The sequence below is a fragment of the Schistocerca piceifrons genome, chromosome 7 (genome assembly GCF_021461385.2).
Source record: "Schistocerca piceifrons isolate TAMUIC-IGC-003096 chromosome 7, iqSchPice1.1, whole genome shotgun sequence".
Taxonomy (NCBI): domain Eukaryota; kingdom Metazoa; phylum Arthropoda; class Insecta; order Orthoptera; family Acrididae; genus Schistocerca; species Schistocerca piceifrons.
In genome coordinates, this window is record NC_060144.1 from 562,283,495 (window position 1) to 562,305,133 (window position 21,639).

General features: G+C 37.5%; 1 protein-coding gene across 1 annotated transcript in view; it reads right to left on the reverse strand.

Annotated features, from left to right (window-relative positions):
* Window positions 1–2,402: 2,402 nt before the first annotated feature.
* Window positions 2,403–21,639, reverse strand: part of LOC124709081 — a 154,111-nt gene continuing 134,874 nt past the window's right edge. Inside the window, exons 6-7 of the mRNA XM_047240728.1 lie at window positions 17,148–17,272; window positions 2,403–2,769 (exon numbers count right to left, since the gene is read on the reverse strand). Of these exons, the coding sequence (XP_047096684.1) occupies window positions 2,545–2,769; window positions 17,148–17,272 (350 nt within the window). The 3' untranslated portion in view covers window positions 2,403–2,544. The remainder of the gene's footprint in view (window positions 2,770–17,147; window positions 17,273–21,639) is intronic.

Sequence of the window (21,639 nt, forward strand, 5' to 3'; positions counted from 1 at the left end):
CAAAACATAAATGACTGACCATGTTGCGTAGTCATCTACAAGGGATTCAAGGGATATTTTTTTTGGGTGGGGTGGGGGGGGGGGGGGGGGGTTGAAGAGGGAGTGCTTGCCTGGCCCTTCCCCCCAGAACCAGAATATGAGAATATGAAGTACAGAGTTTTTATTCATTACGAAATCCATCTGTAACATATATTGAGTGTATAACCATTAGCTCCATGGGATATGAAGCTCTTTATATCATCTATAAAATTTACTTCTTGTGGTATGTCGTCTTTAACTGATCAGCTTGTTTATCACAGAATGGAAGTTTCAGAGGCTGCCTGCCTCCCATCTCCCTCCCTAAAATGTCTGGAGATGATGGTGCTTGAATGACTTCTTTTGTACAACAAAACCAAGAGAGATGGACACATGTTAATTCATCATGGTCCAAACTGATGTGAATGTAAAGCAAAAACTGGCTTTTTCTACTTCTTAATGCAATTTAGTACCAGAAAAAAATTTGGCTCATTAGGCATTCAGCTTCAATATAAATAATGTATCTCACTGGAGACCAACCTTTCCTAGGTTCTTTGGGAAGAAGATAGGTGTCTGATGACTGGAACTGCTGCAGTAAAATAACATGAGTAATCTAGTTACCTTTAGCATTACACAAGAAATAGATACAATACGATGTATGCTACCCCATATTTTGTTCCTCTTTCAGATATTTTTACATTTACTTACATATACTAAAGGATATTTATACAAATAGGTTATATTACACAAGTATTTTTAAGAGCTCTTGTTTGCAATAGAGTCTTCACTATTATGTTCATATTTACTTTGTACAATAAGATTACATACCATTTTGTATCACTTTCTTTGGAAAGAGAAAAAGGTATACTGGAAAATGTCCCCATGGTACCTCATAATCCTAATATTTACGTTCAACAGAGTCCTGTGATCTAATATTCATAACAACTATCTTTTTTCTTGGGGGCTTATTTTGTAAGTGATGTCACATACTTATAGCTACTCTGCTCCCTCATAATACACAACTATTATGGAAAAATGACTAGCATCTCTTGTTGTTGCTCTCCATGCAAATGAGAACATACAACTTATATCACTTTGTTATATTTCACTTGCTTTAAGTGGCACATTTCAAATAAATAGAGATTTATTTATTGCCATATAAAGATGTGCAACTTTTTCATTTTGAAAAAACAAAGCTATCAAGTTATCCTTCAGAGCATCTGATATGTAACTGGTTGTGGCATAGAACTTAATCAGTTCTAAATATTCCACAACATTAAAGGACCCAACAATCATTTCATATAAAATTAATTAATTCATTCATTTCATTGTTTCTTTAAAATACTTCTTACAGTTTCCACATAACGTTCAGTTCTTAGATCTTTTTAATCTGCCACGTGATCTCATTCAACAAGTGTTTCACAATAACTGTTATACAGACTGTCTGGAATAACAACATAACTGAATAAACACAAAAGTAACAGAACAGAGAAGAGCACAAATTATTTGTAATTATTTTATCTTTGATTTTGCTAATACTTAATAGTTTTTACTGGGTGAGTAATTAATATTGTGATAGGTACCTGGATTTTATGGCAGTGTTATGTATACTGTCACAAAGCTGCTAAAATCATTGTTGTACTGCAACCTGTTTCAACAGTTTACACCATCTGTCCAAATAGTTTACATCATCATCTGTCCAAACTAGATGCAGTATAATAATGGTCCTGACAGATTTGCACTGGTATAATCCAAGTGTCTTTTATAAAAGCTGCGGAGCATCATTTAAAAAAGATTGTATACATCTTATGGATGTAGGAATAGAATGACATTTTTTGGAGATTTACTACAACCTGCTTCAAGATGATAAATTATATATCCGTTTTTATCTTTGTGATGAATTTCTGCCTATGTGAGATATAAATGTTGAGCACAATACTGACAGTGAGTTAATTTTCCAGAAAAAAATTCCTTTGTCTGGTTTGCAATATGAATGGAATGCTATAACTCTCACACAGAATATATTATGTCTTTTTACATTTAGTTAATATGTATCATAAATGCAACAAAATGTTGGGAATAGTGCATGCGTAAGGTCAAAGTGTTGTTTCATACTCTTGAAGGACCACAAAGGGTATATGTGTGTTCAAAATGCCAAAAGCAAACACAAAGGTGGACTCTGAACTTGTACGACACAAGCCCCAGGTACATCAGACATCACTAGGTACCATCTAGTGGACTTCAGAATTCCCCTCACATATCAGAGACTACCCACGTTTAGCCTCTTAGCAGCCTGCCTCTCACTGCACGACCACACGAGCGGGGGCAGCTTACGTTGCACAGGAACCCAAAGTGCAAGCAAATCAGTTCGTTGATTCATTTTCCTTGGATTTAATTTTCTCCTTGTAAATAACACTGGCACTGACACATTTCATCCTGTGATATCTATTTGTAAAACATGTTTGTGAGCAGGCCAAAAAAAAAATCACCAAACACCAGTTACACAAGTAAATTTATGAAACTGACATTTCACACAAGTGTCGATAATTCGTGTGGTGACACAGCTGTGCTGAGGTCTAGAGTAGCCACAGGAACACCCGGACTCACACTACCACTTGCTTCACGAGGCAGGCCAGAGGCAACCTTGGAAAGATCCACTGACGGTGTGGGGGACGTCGGCTGGCGAAGCGACGGTTGGTGTTGGTGCTGTTGCTGTTGCTGTAGTGCCAAGGCACGAACTGCATTTGTCTTCTCCTATAAACATGAATAGAAATGAAGTGTTACACTAACAGGTGGAATTTTCAAAACAGAATTTTTATTTCTTACATTTAAACTTACAAGTGTGCAACTGTGATATTCGTATCTTGCTACCTTTTATTTAGACTAGTTTAAAAAAATGTTTAAAAAATAAATTTTACATCCAGTTTCGAGTGAAATGGATAACAATTTTAATTAATATGCATTAAACAGTATTCCAGTCTCTGAATGTGAAAGACTTTTGGGTAAAATCACACTCAAAGTGAATGTTCACTTTGTCTTTGATGGTACATTACGTATTTTATTTTATTTTATTTTATTTATTTATTTTTTTTTTTTTTTGCATGATTACGTAAATTTGGATCAGTTCGTTTGACAGAATTTTATGTGAAAAAAATTGTGGCATAAGAGCGTATTATATCTTGTAGGCATGAGGAAAAGTCGGTTTTGAATGATGCCAAAATACTGCTTCTTGCATGAAGAAAATGTTCAACAAACTGAAAAAAAACTGAAAGTGACAAGTGAGGAAATGGGTAAAAATCTATGACACTGTGTTGGAAAATGGCTGAGTACAGATTAGAAAGTGACCAGATCTGAGTATACATTTGAAGTAAATGGGTATATGAAACCCTCCATAAATATTTGGGTTTGAGGAAGCTGTTGGCAAGGTAAGTACCATTACTAACCAGAATGATCGAAAGTGCAATCACGTCACTGAGTCACTCAATCACTGTGTCATTCATATGTGACTTTCCACATCATAATTGAACACACTCAGGCATAAAGAATGACTTAAAATACAGTATACAATAACAGTGCGCCTTTAATGGCCTGCTTCTAATGGTTTATTATAACATCTTTTAATCATTTACAATAAGTGGGATGTGTTACTTATTGAGGGCACCTTACCCCACATCAAGAAAGACTACAAATCAGCGTTTTACATAATTAACAAGTACATCAGCATCTTATAGAATTGTTGCTTTACTAATGCTGTCCACCTTATTTTCACCAGATACTTCATGTTTGGCAAAAATTATGCAAACCTGCAAAGTATTATTGGAAAGTAACAATCATTATTGAATAATCAAGAAAGTATTTACAGAAGTAAAAGGTGGACAGACTCCATCTTGGACCCTATGCAGGGAGCCAGAACTTATTTAGAAATTACTCTTGCATCTTGTATTGTAGTCGTGTACAGAGTGGCGATAATATCAGTGGCTTGAAACATGTTTATTAATTTGACGTGAAGTGTGAAACTAATTAATAACAGGAAAACTGTTCTTCACAGAATTATCACACTTAATCATGTCTGTCATAATTCTGATACTCTCTTTGTCATTTAGATTACATTATCACAAAATGATGAAAACACTTTTCAGACTATTTAATCATTCATGATGTGGTGGATGACAGGAATAGCCGTCCTGATGGAAGATGGTTATGAGTTGAACCCAATATTGATTTGTTTCCAGTCACTACTGGTCTTAGTTTTCAGTACTGTGTAGTAGCACACTGACATTTTTGTAACCATACTGGTTCCATGTCAACTTCGCTGCCCTGAGTTGTTACTTTACAGTAGGAACTGTAGCAATTTGTATCTCTTACAATTTGTCTCTTTTCATTTAGGAGTATGTAGACACACTGAACTCGGTGTTGTCTGCTAGATAAGATTGACAAGTTGCCTGCACAGAGAAAGCTGTCAGCACCAACTGAGACCATCCGATGCCTGCTGAAAAAGCTACTCCCATTAGCCACCATGACGCGATTCGACAATCAGTAGTTTTATTTTGTTTCCCCTACACATCACATTTTATTTGCAACTAAATTTTATCATTTTCCATAAATAACATTAAAGTATAACTCTACTGTCATGTAAATACAGGTGTCCCGTGGTCCTTGAAGGAACCTTTGCAAGGTACACAATTATTTACTTCTTGTGACATTTTTGTTGTTTGTGTGCAATAAATATCTTTGACTGCTTGTAACGAGTATCCCATTATATGGCATGGAGTGAAAGTAAGTGAAAATCATTGTCAGCCAATTATGACAAGAGATACATCAAATGCAAATGAGGCTGATCAGCATAATTGTGTGTTGATTTCATTTCTATTCACTGTCCGTCTGGGCTCTATACAATTATACACTGAGTTTTTATCCAGTAAGTGGGCAAATTCCTGTAAATCATTTTATTCATTCCAATACGATGGATTTACGTGTATTCAAACTTTCAACTGTTTGCTGTGACCAAAGGTTTTTCAAACATAATAAATGTCTGTGAGACTGTGAGGTACCACGTCAGATTGCATCACTGGAATCACAGTCCTTCAACAACAGTTTGTCATCTTTGGACAGAGATTTTGGCTGTTGACAGTGGGCCCCCAGCAGAATATACATTGCCACAGAAAAGCATGGGGGCACAAGGTACGCTGTTCTGTTGGTTCAAGAGCTCCAAACTGTTGCTTGGTTGAATGGTCAATTTTTTTTCATCACAATAAATGTTGCCTTATTGAAACAGTGTAGAGAAGTAAGTGCAAAGACATAATAGCGAGATGAGATGTATGAATTATTGTCACAGGTACATGAAATTTGCAGTTTTCTAGATTTCATGTCAATATAAATCCCTCTATTGTCTCAAACTGCTGCAAAAAGTGCTGTCTCTGGACAAGCTGACATACAGATTGAGAAATTACTGCCGACATGCAGATAAAGCTGGCAAAAAACTACAGTAATAATTCGCATTGTACTCATTAAATATTTTAATATGTTTCACTTGTTGTAATCAATTCCTATTGCCGTCATTGGATAAGTATGTCTCTTTAAATTTGTAATGTGTTTTCCATTTTTGTAGCACCGGTAAGCTATACAATGTGCTGTTGTAGGTTACTCGTAATTCATTGAAAATTAGCATTCTGAATAATATGCAACTAGAAAGAGGACTGAATAATGTACTGAGAACTGAAGAGATGGAAGATAACTTATGTTTTGATGTTGTCTTAGTCAATGGGAATAAACTGATGAGCCAAAACTTGATGACCATGGCGCACCAGAGACTGAGTCACGCCTGTTGGCACTGTGGACATGTGGCACAGTAAGGGAATTATAAGAGCACAGCTGAAGCAAATGGGGAGGCATTCTTGTGATAGCACTAGCCACAAATGGAGAAATCCACTGAAAAAGGGCAGATTGTTACGGTCCTGCACCTGGAGATGAACAACTCGGTAATGGCACAGTTGGCTGGCCGTTCGCACGGTACAGTTGTGAGAGTCTACAGAAAGTGGGTGAAGGATGGCAAAACTATTAGTAGCTGTCAAGTTGCTGGACACCCGTGCCTCATCACTGCATGTGGAGGGCGGAGGCTCGCCCGTCCTGTAAAGCAGATTTTATGACAGTATAACACTAGTGCAGGCACAAGTGTTTCAGAGGACACTGTTCACCAGGAGCTCCACAGCAGGTGATCGCTACATTTTCCATTTTGACCCAACAACACATCATCATCACCATCATCGGTAATGATTGCACTAGGAGCCATATCATCAAGTTTCAAACATGGATCAGTGGAAATGTGTCACTAGGTCGGATGAATCACATTTCTTGTAATACCAGGTCAGTGGTTGTATCTGGGTACACCATAATCCAAGCAAATGGCTGCTTGAATAATGCACCATGTTGTTCACACCAGCCAGTGGGGGAGTCACACAGTTTTCTGTGGGACTTGGGGTAGTAATTGGAGACACAATGACAGCTGTGGACTGCACAAACATTACTGCGCATCCCTTCATGCTTGATGTTTTCGCTGATGGTGATGCCATTTTTCAGAAGGATAAATGTCCATGTCACAAAGCCAGAAACATGCTACAGAGCATGATAGCAAACTCATGTTGATGTTTGACCACCAGATTCAACTGATTTGATTTCCTTTGCACCAAAAGTTTGTTTACATTGACAGGCCACCATTAGTAGTAGTAGTTCAATATCCAAATATTCAACAACTCTGTAATAGTCACCTTTTGCTCCAGTCAACCACTGCTCATAGATATATCAAACATCTGGTTTCACTTCTTCTGTAAAGAATGATAAATGGTTGAACTTGGTTTCATAACTTAAACACTTTCTATAACGAAAGGTGTGTTACTGTCAGCACTAATATCCTTTTTGTGTGATAATCCGAGGCCCTTATTTTCAGTCTCAGACTCTATTTTAGGGGGTCATTGATTGCTCTCCAGAATAAAGAAGGCCTTAGTGTGAACACTACAGAAGAAAGGAAAGATGAAAAAGAATGGGAAGTTAGTGAAGAAGACCTGAAAGCCACAATCAAAGGACTCAGAAACAACAAAGCCCCAGGGGAGTATGAAATAACATCAGAATTAATCAAGGAGGGAGGTGAGAGCTTACAAAGAGAGATATATGAACTGATCCAGTTGATATGGGAGAAGGAGACACTGCCAGAAGAATGGAAATTGGCTGTAATATGCCCAATACACAAGAAGGGAAGCAAAACGGAATGCGGTAACTACAGAGGAATCAGCTTGTTGAATGTAATGTATAAGGTACTGTCCATCATTATCCTCAGAAAATTGCAACCATTCATAAAGAACAATATACAAGAGTACCACACTGGCTTTCGACCAAACTGATCGACAACAGATCACATTTTCAAACTAAGACAATTGTTTGAAAAACATTGGGAATACGATAAAGATAACTACAGCCTGTGTGTTGATTTTCAGTGTGCATATGACAGCATCCACAGGAATAGCCTATACAATGCAGTGTGGGACTTCAGAATCCCTGAGAAGCTAGTGAAAATGGTGCAAGCTTGTACGGAAGGGTCAAAGGCAGCGGTACGTTTCCGAGGAGCCACATCAGAAACATTCAAGATTGAGACAGGCCTCAGACAAGGGGATGCTCTGTCATGTGTTCTGTTCAATGTCATCTTAGAGAAAGTAATAAAGGAGTGTAGGCAATAGGAGTGGGCTGGAGTAGAGATGGACGGTAACTTCAATTGTCTCACATATGCAGATGACATAGTACTGTTAAGTGAATCAAAGCACAAGTTGAAAGAAATGTAGCAGAAAATGGACAATAATGCACAGAAGGTAGGGCTCAAAGTGAATCGAGACAAAACAGAGTTCATGCAATTAGGAAGAAGACAAGAGCAGGTAGAACTTCTTGAGACAGATGGCAAGAGGTTCAAGAGAGTACACCAGTTCAAATACTTGGGATCTTTGTTTACCACAGACAACATAAAAATGGGCATCAAGGAAAGAGTAGCAGTGGGAACGAAATGCGTGCATTCCCTCAGAGAGATGCTTGGCTCTAAATTGATCTCAGTGAACAGTAAGATGAAAATCTACTACACAGTGATATGCCAAGCAGTAATGTATGGTTCAGAAACATGGAGCATGACTAAGCAAGAAAGGGAAAAACTATTAATATTTGAAAGAAGAGTAATGAGGAAGATATGGGGACCAGTTTTAGATAAGGGAGAATGGAGGAGGAGGAAAAACGAGGAAATCTACCTTCTGATGTGACAACCAACTATCCTACAGAAGATACAGAGCAAAAGAATACAATGGGTGGGCCATGTAGCCCATATGCCAGACAGGCAAAGATGGCACTTGCCGGTAAACCAAACACCAAACGCCCCGTTGGACAAGCAAGGCAGAGCTGGATGGACGACCTGGTGAAGGACCTAGCAGCACTGGGAACTGCAGACACCTGGAGGAGCCGGGCACAAAACAGGAAGGAATGGAGACAGTTTGTGGAAGCAGTGCATGGCCTGCAGAGCCTGTGATCGCTGAATATCTGTCTGTCTATCTTATTACATCATAATAAATGAAAAGCACCAGCTTGCTTTTGTTCTACAATATTACTTTTATTGTAAACCAGTTTTCGGCTTACGATAAATGTAATATTGTAGAACAAAAGCAAACTGGTGCTTTTCATTTATTATAATGTTGTTCTACCAAGAACCGACGGAAGATCCTGTTAATATTATTACATCATCTTGGAAAACAGAACAGTGTCCACTAGCTCGTCCTTTACATGGATGTTTTAGAAACTTTGGGATGCCCTACTAACATCCTTTTTGTGTGATAATCCAAGGCCCTTATTTTCACTTTCAGACTGTATTTTATGGGGTAATTGGTTGCTCTCCAGAATAAAAGAGGCCTTATTACATCATTTTGGAAAACAGAACAGTGTCCATTAGCTTGTCCCTTATATGGAACTTTTAAAAACTTTAGGGTGCCCTCCCAATGCCTTGTAACATAATATTTTCATTGTCACAGTTTATACCGGATGATGGAACTTTTTTAAGTGTTCCAAAAGTGGCCATGTATGCAATAAAATATTGTTGATTCACCAGTTGTGGTGTAGTTTCTTTGTTAAGCATTGTGATTATAATGTTTTTGCACATCAGTGTAAGTAGACATTGAAATATCTACTGACTCAAATGATTATGTATACAGGAAATGGAACACAATCTTAAAAAAGGTATAATTGTCTTAAATATCAATGAAAAGTAAATACAAAACAAGAAAGGTGGCCACACTATGATATAGAAAGTCACTCTCTTACAAGGAGTGAATTGAGAATAAAAGTACTGGAATGCAGCACTGCTGATATGACAACAGGGTTCAAATATTCTGTCAGCTACTTCCATTGTTGTGTTCAGTGTTTACCTGGCCATTGCCAGGTTGGGTCCTTCAAAAGTTTACCCAAATTCTTATTCCCTATTTTCATCAGATTGGCTGGTACAGTGTGTGCAGAAATTGCTTAAGTAGCATTTAGTGCTCTCATGATACTCATTTGAAACAACTGACTAAATATTACTTTAATCCCAGATTTGCATCATTTTCCAGTCACAACTGGATGGACTGTGTCAAGATTACGTACACACATATGAGTTTTTTTGTTTTTTATAAGATGTTTATAGAAAATTGTTCACCATAAGGACATATAACAGATAAAAGAACTTTATTTTTGTTAGTCATTTTGCTCACTGTTGAAAAACTCTCCAATAGAGTAGATTAGACGCTGTTTCAAGTCATATGCAATTTTCCTTTTGAAAAATTCTGGTGCTAGACGTTGCACTTCTCGAGGCAGCCTGCTGAACATTTTTGTGAGCAACCATTGGAAAACAACACATACTGGCTGAAAATGGTCATTATTTGTATCCGCATGAATACAGGCTTGCAATACCTCAATCTTTTGCTTGAAGTGATGATCCTTACAGCATTTTTTTTTTTAGCATTAACACGCCCTTGCAACATGAGGAGTGTCCCTGTAACAGCAGGCCACAATTAATGTGGCTGTGAAATAGTGCATAATACAATGATATAAGGTACTGGTCAGTTAATACAACCTTTGGTCTCCCCATTGGGACAGCTTGCAGCACACATAATCTTTTTGCTCATTCACTGATAGTTTGTTGTCAGTCATGGAGCCCAGCAGTTTGGCAGCCTCCACATTATTCTGGCATGCAACAATGCTGAGGCTGCATATCAGATGGTGCATTTTTTTCTTCATTCATTTTAATTTTATTTTTCACAAACCACTCTTTGACGTTTTTAAAAAGCACATCTGTTACTTCTAGAACCTGTGCAGCAGTTTCTCCTGTGGCAAAGAGGGTGGTGTCATCAGGAAACTAACATGTGGTTGTTAAGGCCTATGTCGTTGACATGAATAAGAAGCACGAAAGATCCCTAGTGTATGCCAAGCTCCAATTTTTGTTCTTGGGAGATTGCTCCATGGACTGATACTACTTGCCTTCAATTTGCAAGGTAAGATTGAAGAGTTGCCAGAACAACATCTTTCACTTAGTAAGCTGCATCTTGTACGAGATGCAGTCAAATGCCTTGCTAAGGTCACAGAGTGTCAGCACCACATTTTCTCTGTCCTCAAAACCCTACTTTTCTTTGTAATTAAATCCAATGCTGCTGTAACTGTTGACTTTATGCCATGTGTCCAGGAAGAGTCTATTGTCTTGAAAGTAACTTAGTGAATGGTATTTCATCACAGATTCCATAACTTTAGCTAAATTTGGGATCATTGAAATCGGTCTAAGAGTGTTTACTTCACATGGCTCACCTTTGTTGTAGACTGGTACAGTCTGTACCAGTTTCGGAAATTCATGCAAGACGCCAAACGGTAAACATTTGTCGATTTATATGGTTGGTGGCTGAGCAAGCTGCAGCATAATTTTCTTTAGGACTGAGCAACGCATGCCACAGCTATCTGCACTCTCTTAATGCGCGTATGAATTCACTATCTTTACAATGTCCATCGGATGCATTAAATTCCAGTTTTGAATAGTGCAACAACTGGAATTTTGTATATGAGCTATACTATCTAAGCCAGTGTCGGGAATTCCACTGACAGTATTTTTCACTATCCTAACGAAGTACTGATTGAAGATATCAGGAATATAGAAATTTAAGGCAAATTCCAAGATGGCCTACGAGTGAGATCACAAGTATTTTCTTCGTCAGCTAAAATAACTTATTTAAGAGGAAATTTTAAATTTTCTTTGTTTCGTATACTTGCTGTAGTGTCCGTTCTTGCCGCACAGCTGAGTATTAACGTCCAAGCAGAGCTTGCTCTTGAAAAAACGTAGGGTTATCTGAAGTCCCGATAATCGCGACATGACACGAAATTTTGCGTGACATCAATAAACACAAAATATTCTATTCAAGTTTTCTGGATAGTGCAACTTTCGCTTAAAAAAAAAAAAAAAAAAAAAAAAAAAAGGGACAGCTCTAGTTTCATCAGTGTCTTTCGTCGCAATAAAAGTGTAATTAAACGTTTCTAAATCACATTTAACTAACTCATTTCGTACTGTTTACTAGTTAGATAGATGCGATCTAGACGTAAATTTTTCAAGTTATAAACGTTTAAAAACCTAACCATACACGCTTGATACGTAAATTCTCTAAACGCAAAGGTAATTACTAATTCATTCTTCTGTCATTGTATCTCTAAATCAGTACAAAAACAACAACCGCGGCACATAAGACCTTTGTGTCGTTTTTTGTTTACATACATCCAATCTTGCATCCTTGACAAATTTAAAACATTCTTTAAACTTACATTTAAAACATTCTTTAAGTATTCTTTCGAAACTGACCATGAGTGAGAAATGTGGGAGCTTTTATAGATTAGTGAGTAGAAGGATTTGTTGCTAGTCTCGTAGGAAATATTTTCACTGGGGGTGGGGTGGTGGTTCAGTGGGGAGAATGTTGGGAGAACAGAAGAGGTTCTCTCCTGGAACTGCATCTAGGTTGGGAATAGGAAGCGAGGAAGGAACTCATAGCAGAAAATGTGCTGCACACTTCAACCGAGGCCAAGAGCCCTAGGCGTGTACAATGTGTTAGGAAGAAGAAAGTGCTGCTGGTAGATAGTAGCTGTGGGTGAGGTGAAGGCCCTCAGTTACAGGAAAGTTTAGGGGCAGTGTACCAGGCCACCAGTATCTCCAAACCAAATGCAGGGCTAAGTCATGTGATAGAGGACTTACGGTCTTTATGTAAGGACATTATAAAAGTGGGTGATAGCGATGGTGGGTGGGGTGGGAAACAGTTTGGACAAGGATGGGGCATATGACACAGGTGGTGACCTGAACAAGATAGCTTCCCTGACTCACTGCACCAACACACACTTTCTTGAGCTGTTCCAGCATCATAATCAACCACACCATGATGGGGCTGTGAGGCGAATCAGTGTGGGGTTAGGGATGGCTCTGAGGGGAGCCAACTTTGCTCAAGTTTCTCTGGTGCCCGTCGGAACTATCAACAGGTGGGGTTTCACTAGGCATGGCCTACACCTAAACAGGGCTGGGAAGGGAAGATTGGTACAGTTGATACACACAGGTATAGGCGGTGGATCTCGGGCCACACAGGGCCAAATACCTATTGTCATGGATAGGAAAAGTAAGTCTTTTTTAGGATAAATCCAGACAACAGGTTCCCCCACCTAAAGAGTATCTCCAGTAGTTTAAAAAATACTGAAACAATCACTCACAAGACAGATTTTATAACTCCAAATATCACACATACCAGATGACACAAAGAAAAACAAACAATTGGAAAGAATAAAATGGGGCATTTCACCGACTTAACAATCATCCATTAAAACATCATGCAATCAATAAAAAATAAAATACAACTATTAGAAGTTGAGTTCCAGTCTAGTAGTTTGTGTTACTGAGCACTTGTGCAGAGAGACAGAAATCCAGCATGTAGTGTTATCATCATATGAAAGGGCAAACTCTTACTGCAGAACTGGTTCAAGGGGTGGAAGATCATGCATTTATATCAGAAAAGGAATGCAGTTCAAATCAAGACATGACCTCAGTAAAGCAAGTGAAGACAAACACTTTCAAATATCAGCTATTGAATTCACAGGGCTTGATATCACCAAGAAATTATTCCTGTGATAGTGTGGACACTTCTTTCAATAAATTAATAGAAGTTTTAGATAAAGTCCCAAGTACAAAGGTCAACATAATTCTGTGTGGGGACATTAACATCAACACTAATATCATAAATGAATCCAGCAGCACCCTCATAAATATTCTTCAAAGTTTTGGTATGTCATTGGTCAATAGTGCAACAAGTGTTACTACAGTGACTGCATCAGTAATTGACCATGTGGCCACAAATATGGACAGGTAAAAATATGACGTAGCTGTAAAAGATCTCGGACTATCAGACCATTTCTGTCAAATAAGAACAGTAAAACCAGGCATCGAATCATTCCCTAAACTACAAGCCTACAAACAACATCTGTCAGAAATAAAAATAAAAGATTTTTCAAAGGAACTAGCAAAACAAAGCTGGGATGAAGTGTATAAGGAAACCAATGTGAATATGAGATTCTCTAAATTCTCCACATTATTTAAATTGAACTTTGAAAAGGCATTTCCAAAAGTATGCATGTCTGTATCAACAACTCACAAAAACAGATGGATAACAGCAGGTATTAAGAAGTCCTCCCAAACACTTCAATAACTCAGTTCTATGAAAAAGAGTCGCAATGATCCAGAATTCTTAAATTTCTGTCATAGGTACAAAAATATCTATAGAAAGGTGCTGATTGCTGCAAAAAAGTCATTTAATGACAAAATAATATATAATTCAGAGAATAAAAGCAAAACAGTCTGGGAAGTTATAAGGAAAGGAAATGGGGAGAGTCAAAGAAATGCAGAATAACATACTGCTAAGGGAGGGGGATAAGGTAATAAATGATCCACAACACTTAGCAAACAATGTAAATGAGCATTTTTCAAGTATTGCAGAGAAGTTCCAGCAAAAATTCCCCAAAACAAATATAACACCTGCACATAATGTTGCACTAAATACAATGATGTTACTTCCGACCACAGAGAATGAAGTCAATAAAACTGTTTAAAAAATAAAAAGTCAGTAGGCTTAGATGAAGTACCAATGTGTGTACTGAAACAATGCATAGAGATTATGCAAGGCCCCTTAACAAATATAATAAATGAATCCTTCACATCAGGGACATTTCCTGAGCAGTTAAAACAGGTAAGAGTTGTGTCTTTGCTTAAGAAAGGTAATACAGAAGACAGAAAGTTACTGGCCCATTTCCCTGCTGTCACCATTCTCAAAAATAACAGAAGCAGTAATGAAAGACAGATTAATGAATTACCTGAATAATTACAATCTTTTAAGTGAATCACAGTTTGGTTTCCGAAGTGGCAAAAAATACAGAGCCACCCATAGTAGAACTCACAAAGGTTGTATTTGTTGTTCTTGACAAAGATTAGTGTGTCACAGGCATATTTTTGGATCTTTCTAAGGCCTTTGATACAGTGACCACAAGATTCTATTGAATAAATTAGAATCATTAGGAATAAGAGGGGTGGCCAATGACTGGTTTTGGTCATATCTAGCAGATAGGGTACAAAGAGTAGAGATAACACATACTTCAAATAGATCTCAGCATTAGGAAAACACTTATCAGAACCAAAATACATTAATATAGGAGTTCCACAATGTAGCATATTAGGACCAATACTATTCCTGATATACAGCAATGACTTTTCCGGTAGTGTTACACATGGTGAGAAAATTCTCTTTGCTGATGACAGCAATATTATAGTCACTGAGAAAACAAAAGAACTCCTTGCAGAGAAAGCAAATGAAGCTCGCAGGGAAGTTTATGATTGGTCATTAAGCAATAAAGTGACATTGAACATAAAGAAAACTAATGCCATGAATTTCAGTTTGAAGAGGGAAAATGACAATGTTAAATTAAATGTAGATGGCACCTCTATAGACTGTGTAATAAATGCAAAATTTCTAGGAATGAATATTTATTCTCAGTAGAAGTGGTGTGAACACACAAAGGTACTTGCTAACACAATATCATCAGCATGTTATGCCTTTAGAATCCTCTTATCAGTGTGTAACATGCAGTGTCTTTTAGTTACATTCTATTCATATGTACACTCAGTTCTTAGCTATGGCATTACTTTTTTGGGGAACAAATCCACAAAATATGAACACAATTTTCAAACTCCAGAAAAGAGCCATAAGAATCATAACCAAAAATGGTAGTTAAGCTCATTGTAAAGATGTGTTCAAAACACTGGGTATTTTAAGAGCTCCGTGTGAAAAGATTTACCAGTCAGTTGTACACATCAAAAATAACATTGGTAATTACTGTTCTGTCCATGGCCATGGAACAAGACTCAACTTACATTTGCCAAGAAAAAATAAACATAAAACTCAAAACAGCATTTTTTACCGAGAAATAAAACTGTACAAAAAACTTCCAAAAGAGATAAAAAATTGCAAAAATACACTTATTTAAACAGGCAGATAAAAAGTACCTGTTGTGCAATACATTTTATTGATTGAAGGATTACTTAGATAAAACAGAGTAGGGGTTTGGTAAAATAGTGTTACACAAATAAATAATAATAATGATTATAAAACATCCAATGTTCCACATAACACCTTCACACTATGTTTTTTCCCTTCTTTCTTCCTTTTATAAAAAAGCTTGTCCCCAAGATATGCATTGCACAATACTAACACCTCTTCCTCTTTCTGAGTGCAACATACCACTTATTATAGAGGGATGCTGACTCAGTTTTTCAGGATAGCAAATGAGAAGTTGTGGTACAGAAAATGGCCCAGAGATTACCAGGGTGTGTTTGTGTGTGTAGTGACATAGTGAGATATGAGTGAACAGTGTAGCATTACATTATTTAATAATTTATTTGTAAAAAAAGTATTGTATACCAGGAGTAAATCTAATGATTGTCTCCAACTAGAAGTCTGTAAATGTATATGGTTTAACTTATTTTAATTTGGTCTAAACTTGTAATTTCTTTGACATGTCCTATCTCCTAGTAAAAAGAGATCTATGGATGAATAAAGCTACTACTACTACTACTACTACTACTACTTAGCTTCACATGCATCACAGCAGAACTTAATTTTCTTTTGAACAATTTACCAAGTGTAACTTTGCTGTTAGTAAGGTTAACACAAACACTGTGAAAGAAGTTCCTACACCACAGTCCACAAATCACACCTACGTCCGTGTGTTTTACAATCTTGTTACACATTTCACATAACCTGTCACTTCCAGCCTTGTTTCTCATTCTGGTCAGTTCAGTTGTGGAGGAAATCCACCATTTATCATCATGAATACAGGTTATATATTGTCCAGATTGGAGACTGAAAATCTTTTCCCCAAAACAGCTTGTCATGGAATGGATACAAAAGCTGTATCATTTTAAACTTTGCTGATCTGAATTTGGTTACCATCAATTGGCACAGTTTGGTGAATATCTCTCGTTTCACAAGTGATTTAGTCATTTCCAAAACTTGATCCCATGCACATTCTCATCATAAAATGTGAACGAGTCAAACAGTATCAAAATTTGTTTTTCCTTAGGCTGCCAAAGCCTGCACGTGCTATAAGTCGTTTTGCTTTTCCAGTAACTCCATCATGTGGTGATTTACCATGGCTCATCACGAAGAAGTTCCATTCAGCTTTGCTTCCAGAATCATTCTCATGATTACATAAATTTATGAATTTCTTGAATTTTTTGTACTGGTAGATGTATGCAGCACAGATTTCACATCGAACCGCAAACTCACTATTACTCAATGTGTATCACATTTGGAGGGATATTTAATTGCTAGTTTTGTTTCAAATAAACGTTGGAGCCGTAAAGAATCAATGTTGCAGCTCTAAGCTTACTGATCTACTGCATGATTGTAGCAGCTGTTCTGTACCCCCACATTACTTCCTATGCTACAAGAAAATGGAGGATTACTTTTTGGATATCTTTCGTATTTGACTCAATCAATGATGAAATACCTTGTAAAACTTACCCTTTGCCACACGAAAACATTGTGAACCATGGCACAACCACAGAACACAATACCAACACCAATAAATACGCTGGTTATTATGGCTGGAGTTGAATGGAATTGGATGAATGTGTACAAGATGATTCCTGGAAAGAGAGAAATTTGCTTAGTAATTAGCATATAGTGAAATAACATTAATTATTGATTATTAATTATGAATTACTGCTGCTAGACTTAAGAATAAAACTGACTGAATATCAATTGGAGCCACCAGCAAAATATATATCAAGAATTACAGAGACAAAAATGTGTGTAACTATAGAAGTGCAGATAAAGAAAACATCTTGGTAAAAAAAGAATTGATGTTCCTAGGATATAAGGCCAACTGATCTGCTACTTCAAATATCCTGCCACTCCAACTATGTGGACACAGACTTGAGGAGTGGTCGCAATATTATTTATGTGGCAGATAATTCTGCTTCTGGCTCCTGCAACTCAAAGGGCTGCAGGACACACATCACATGGGGATGGCTTTTGACTAACTACAGGAAATAAATACCCGGATGGAAGAGTGCAACAATGATCCTATACATGCTAATTAAATAGATCAACCAAAACATTGAAATTTCCTAAAAAAAATCTAGTTACAAGAACCATATAAACTGTTATTCGATCTCTGAATTCAGATCTAATTTCAGATTTTCTGCACTAGCCACAGCTTTTAGGTAATAATAGTTTTTGTAAATGTTTATGGCAGCCTGTAATTATACATATCTGACAAAATGACTCAGTCTTTCGACAAGATTTCTATATGCGAACAGCAAATAATCTGTCAGTATGCAAAGGAATGAAATGAAATCTACAGTAAGAGTAAAGAAACATAAAGAATCATATCTAAGACTATTTCTTGTGATAGTTTGCCTCAGGCGCGTCACTTTATAAGGACCAGTACTAGATGGACAACATAGTGGTTCTCCATTTGCCTTGATAATGCTTTTTCATTTGAGGAAAGCCCTGGTGGTACTTTTCTCCATGTTTGTCACTAATGGCACCAAGATTATCTGGGAAGTAGTCAAAATGATCGCTCAAAGAATGTATTTTAATTGACAAATCACATCATATAAGGTGGCATAATCTCAGTAGTTCTTGCCAGTATTGAGTCAGTTCTGCACCCTATGGTTGTCGAAAATTGTCTTGAGGACACTTGTGAAAGACATTCATGCCATTCACTTAAAATAACTCGACAAATCAATGTTCACCAGATGTCCTTTATTTAATATGGGGTCCTACAAACATTCCTCCATTTATTTTTGCTCCATTGATTCTTGGAACCTTCCCTCACCAGTATGTCAATCCAAGTGAAGTTTTTTTTCACGGCTTCACAAAGTCTTTACGAGTGCCAATTTAATGTTCTGTGGAAGTAGATACAACAAGAGAAGTGTACACTACATTGATCTGTCCAGGCAGAAGTTCATTCCTAGTAGGCCATTTTTCCATAATTGTGTGTGTGTGTGTGTGTGTGTGTGTGTGTGTGTGTGTTTTCTCCTCTCTCTCTACCGCACTACTCGCTTAGAAAGCATCCATGTTTTGTGTTCTGATGTGCATGCCGAGAAGAGTTATAACTACCTTGAGTTCTCCACATACACACTGTTTGTATTTTTCATATTTGGTAAGGATAAGTGTAAGTGTGTTGAGTTGTGGTCTTCAGTCCCAAGATTGGTTTGATGAAGCCCTCCATGCTACTCTATCCTGCACAAGCTTCTTCATCTCCGAGTAACTATTGCAACCTAAATCCTTCTGAATCTGTTTAGTGTATTCATCTCTTGGTCTCCCTGAATGATTTTTACCCTCCACACTTCCCTCCAATACTAAATTGGTGATCCCTTGATGCCTCAGAACATGTCCTACCAACCGATCCCTTCTTGTAGTTAAGTTGTGCCACAAATTCCTCTTCTTCCCAATTCTATTCAGTGCCTTCTCATTAGTTATGTCATCTACCCATCTAATCTTCAGCATTCTTCTGCAGCACCACATTTCGAAAGCTTCTATTCTCTTCTTGTCTAAACAAGTTATCGTCAATGTTTCACTTCCACACATGGCTACACTCCATACAAATACTTTCAGAAAAGACTTCCTAACACTTAAATCTATACTCTATGTTAACAAATTTCTCTTCTTCAAAAACGCTTTCCTTGCCATTGCCAGTCTACATTTTATACCCTCTCTGCTTTGACCATCATCAGTTATTTTTCTGCCCAAATAGCAAAAGTCACCTACTACTTTAAGTGTCTCATTTCCTAATCTAATTCCCTAAGCACCTCTTGATTTAATTAGACTACATTCCATTTTCCTCATTTTGCTTTTCATCTTATATTCTCCTTTCAAGACACTGTCCATTCCATGCAACTGCTCTTCCGGGTCCTTTGCTGTCTCTGACAGAATTACAATGCCATCGGCAAACCTCAAAGTTTTTATTTCTTCCTCCCTGGATTTTAATTCTTACTCCAAATTTTTCTTTTGTTTCCTTTACTGCTTGCTCAGTATGCAGATCGAATAACATCAGGGATATGCTACAATCCTGTCTCACTCCCTTCCCAACCACTGCTTCCCTTTCATGCCCCTTGACTCTTATAACTGCCATATGGTTTCTGTAAAAATTGTAAATAGCCTTTCGCTCCCTGTATTTTACCCCTGCCACCTTCAGAATTTGAAAGAGAATATTCCAATCAACATTGTCAAAAGCCTTCTCTAAATCTACAGATGCTATAAATGTAGGTTTGCCTTTCCTCAACCTATTTTCTATGAGATGTCGTAGGGTCAGCATTGCCTCACATTACATTTCTCCTGAATCCAAACTGATCTTCCCTAAGATCGGCTTCTACCATTTTATCCATTCTTCTGTAAAGGATTCGTGTTAGTATTTTGCACCTGTGACTTATTAAACTGATACTTCAGGAATTTTCACCTGTCAATGCCTTCATTCTTTGGGACTGGAATTATTTTATTCTTCTTGAAGTGTGAGTGTATCATGAGGGTACTTCGCCTGTCTGATACATCTTTCTCACCAGATAGTAGAATTTTGTCAGGGGTGGCTCTCCCAAGGCTATCGGTAGCTCTAATGGAATGTTGTCTACTCCTGAGTTACTGTTTCGACTTAGGTCTTTCAGTGCTCTGTCAAATTCTTCATGCAGTATCATGTCTTCCATTTCATCTTCATCTAGGTTCTGAGTTCTTGATATTCATACAGGTGGTTCTGTTTTCTCCAAAGGTCTCTTTAATTTTCCTGTAGGCAGTATCTATATATGCCTCTACATCTTTGGATTTGTCCTCTAACCATCCCCGTTTAGCCAGTTTGCACTTCCTGTCAATCTCATTTTTGAGATGTTTGTATTCCTTTCTGCCTACTTCATTTACTGCATTTTTATATTTTCTCCTTTCCTCAATTAAGTTCAATATCTCTTCTGTTACCCAAGGATTTCTACTAGCCCTCATCTTTTTACCTACTTGATCCTCTGCTGCCTTCACTATTTCATCCCTCAAAGCTATCCATTCTTCTTCTGCTGTATTTCTTTCCACCACTCTTGTCAATCGTTCCCTAATGCTCTCTCTGAAACTCTCTACAACCTCTGGTTCTTTCAGTTTATCCAGATCCCATCTCCTTAAATTCCCACCTTTACGCAGTTTCTTCAATTTTAATCTACAGTTCATAACCAATATTTTTGTGGTCAGAGTCCACATCTGCCCCTGAAATGTCTTACAATTTAAAACCTGGTTTCTAAATTTCTGTCTTACCATTATACAACCTATCTGAAACCTTCCAGTGTCTCCAGGCCTCTTCCAGGTATACAACCTTCTTTCGTGATGCTTAAACCAAGTGTTAGCTGTGATTAAGTTATGCCCTGTACAAAATTCTACCAGGTGGCTTCCTCTTTCATTTCTTACCCCCAATCCATATTCACTTACTACGTTTCCTTCTCTTCCTTTTCCTACTATCGAATTCCATTCACCCATGACTATCAAATTTTCGTCTCCCTTCACTATCTGAATAATTTATTTTATCTCATCATACATTTCTTCAATTTATTCGTCGTCTGCAGAGCTAGTTGTCATATAAACTTGTACTATTGTGGTAGGCATGGGCTTATGGTCTATCTTGGCTACAATAATGCCTTCACTACGCTGTTTGTAGTAGCTTACTCACACTGCTACTTTTTATTCATTAGTAAACCTACTCCTGCATTACCCCTATTCGATTTTGTATTTATATAACCCTGTATTCACCTGACCAAAAGTCTTGTTCCTCCTGCCACCAAACTTTACTAATTCCCACTATATCTAACTTTAACCTGTCCATTTCCCTTTTTAAATTTTTTAACCTACCTAACCGATTAAGGGATCTGATATTCTATGCTCCGATCCATAGAATGCCAGTTTTCTTTCTCCTGATAACGATGTCCTCCTGAGTTGTTCCCGCCTGGAGATCTGAATGGGGGGACTATTTTACCTCCGGAAT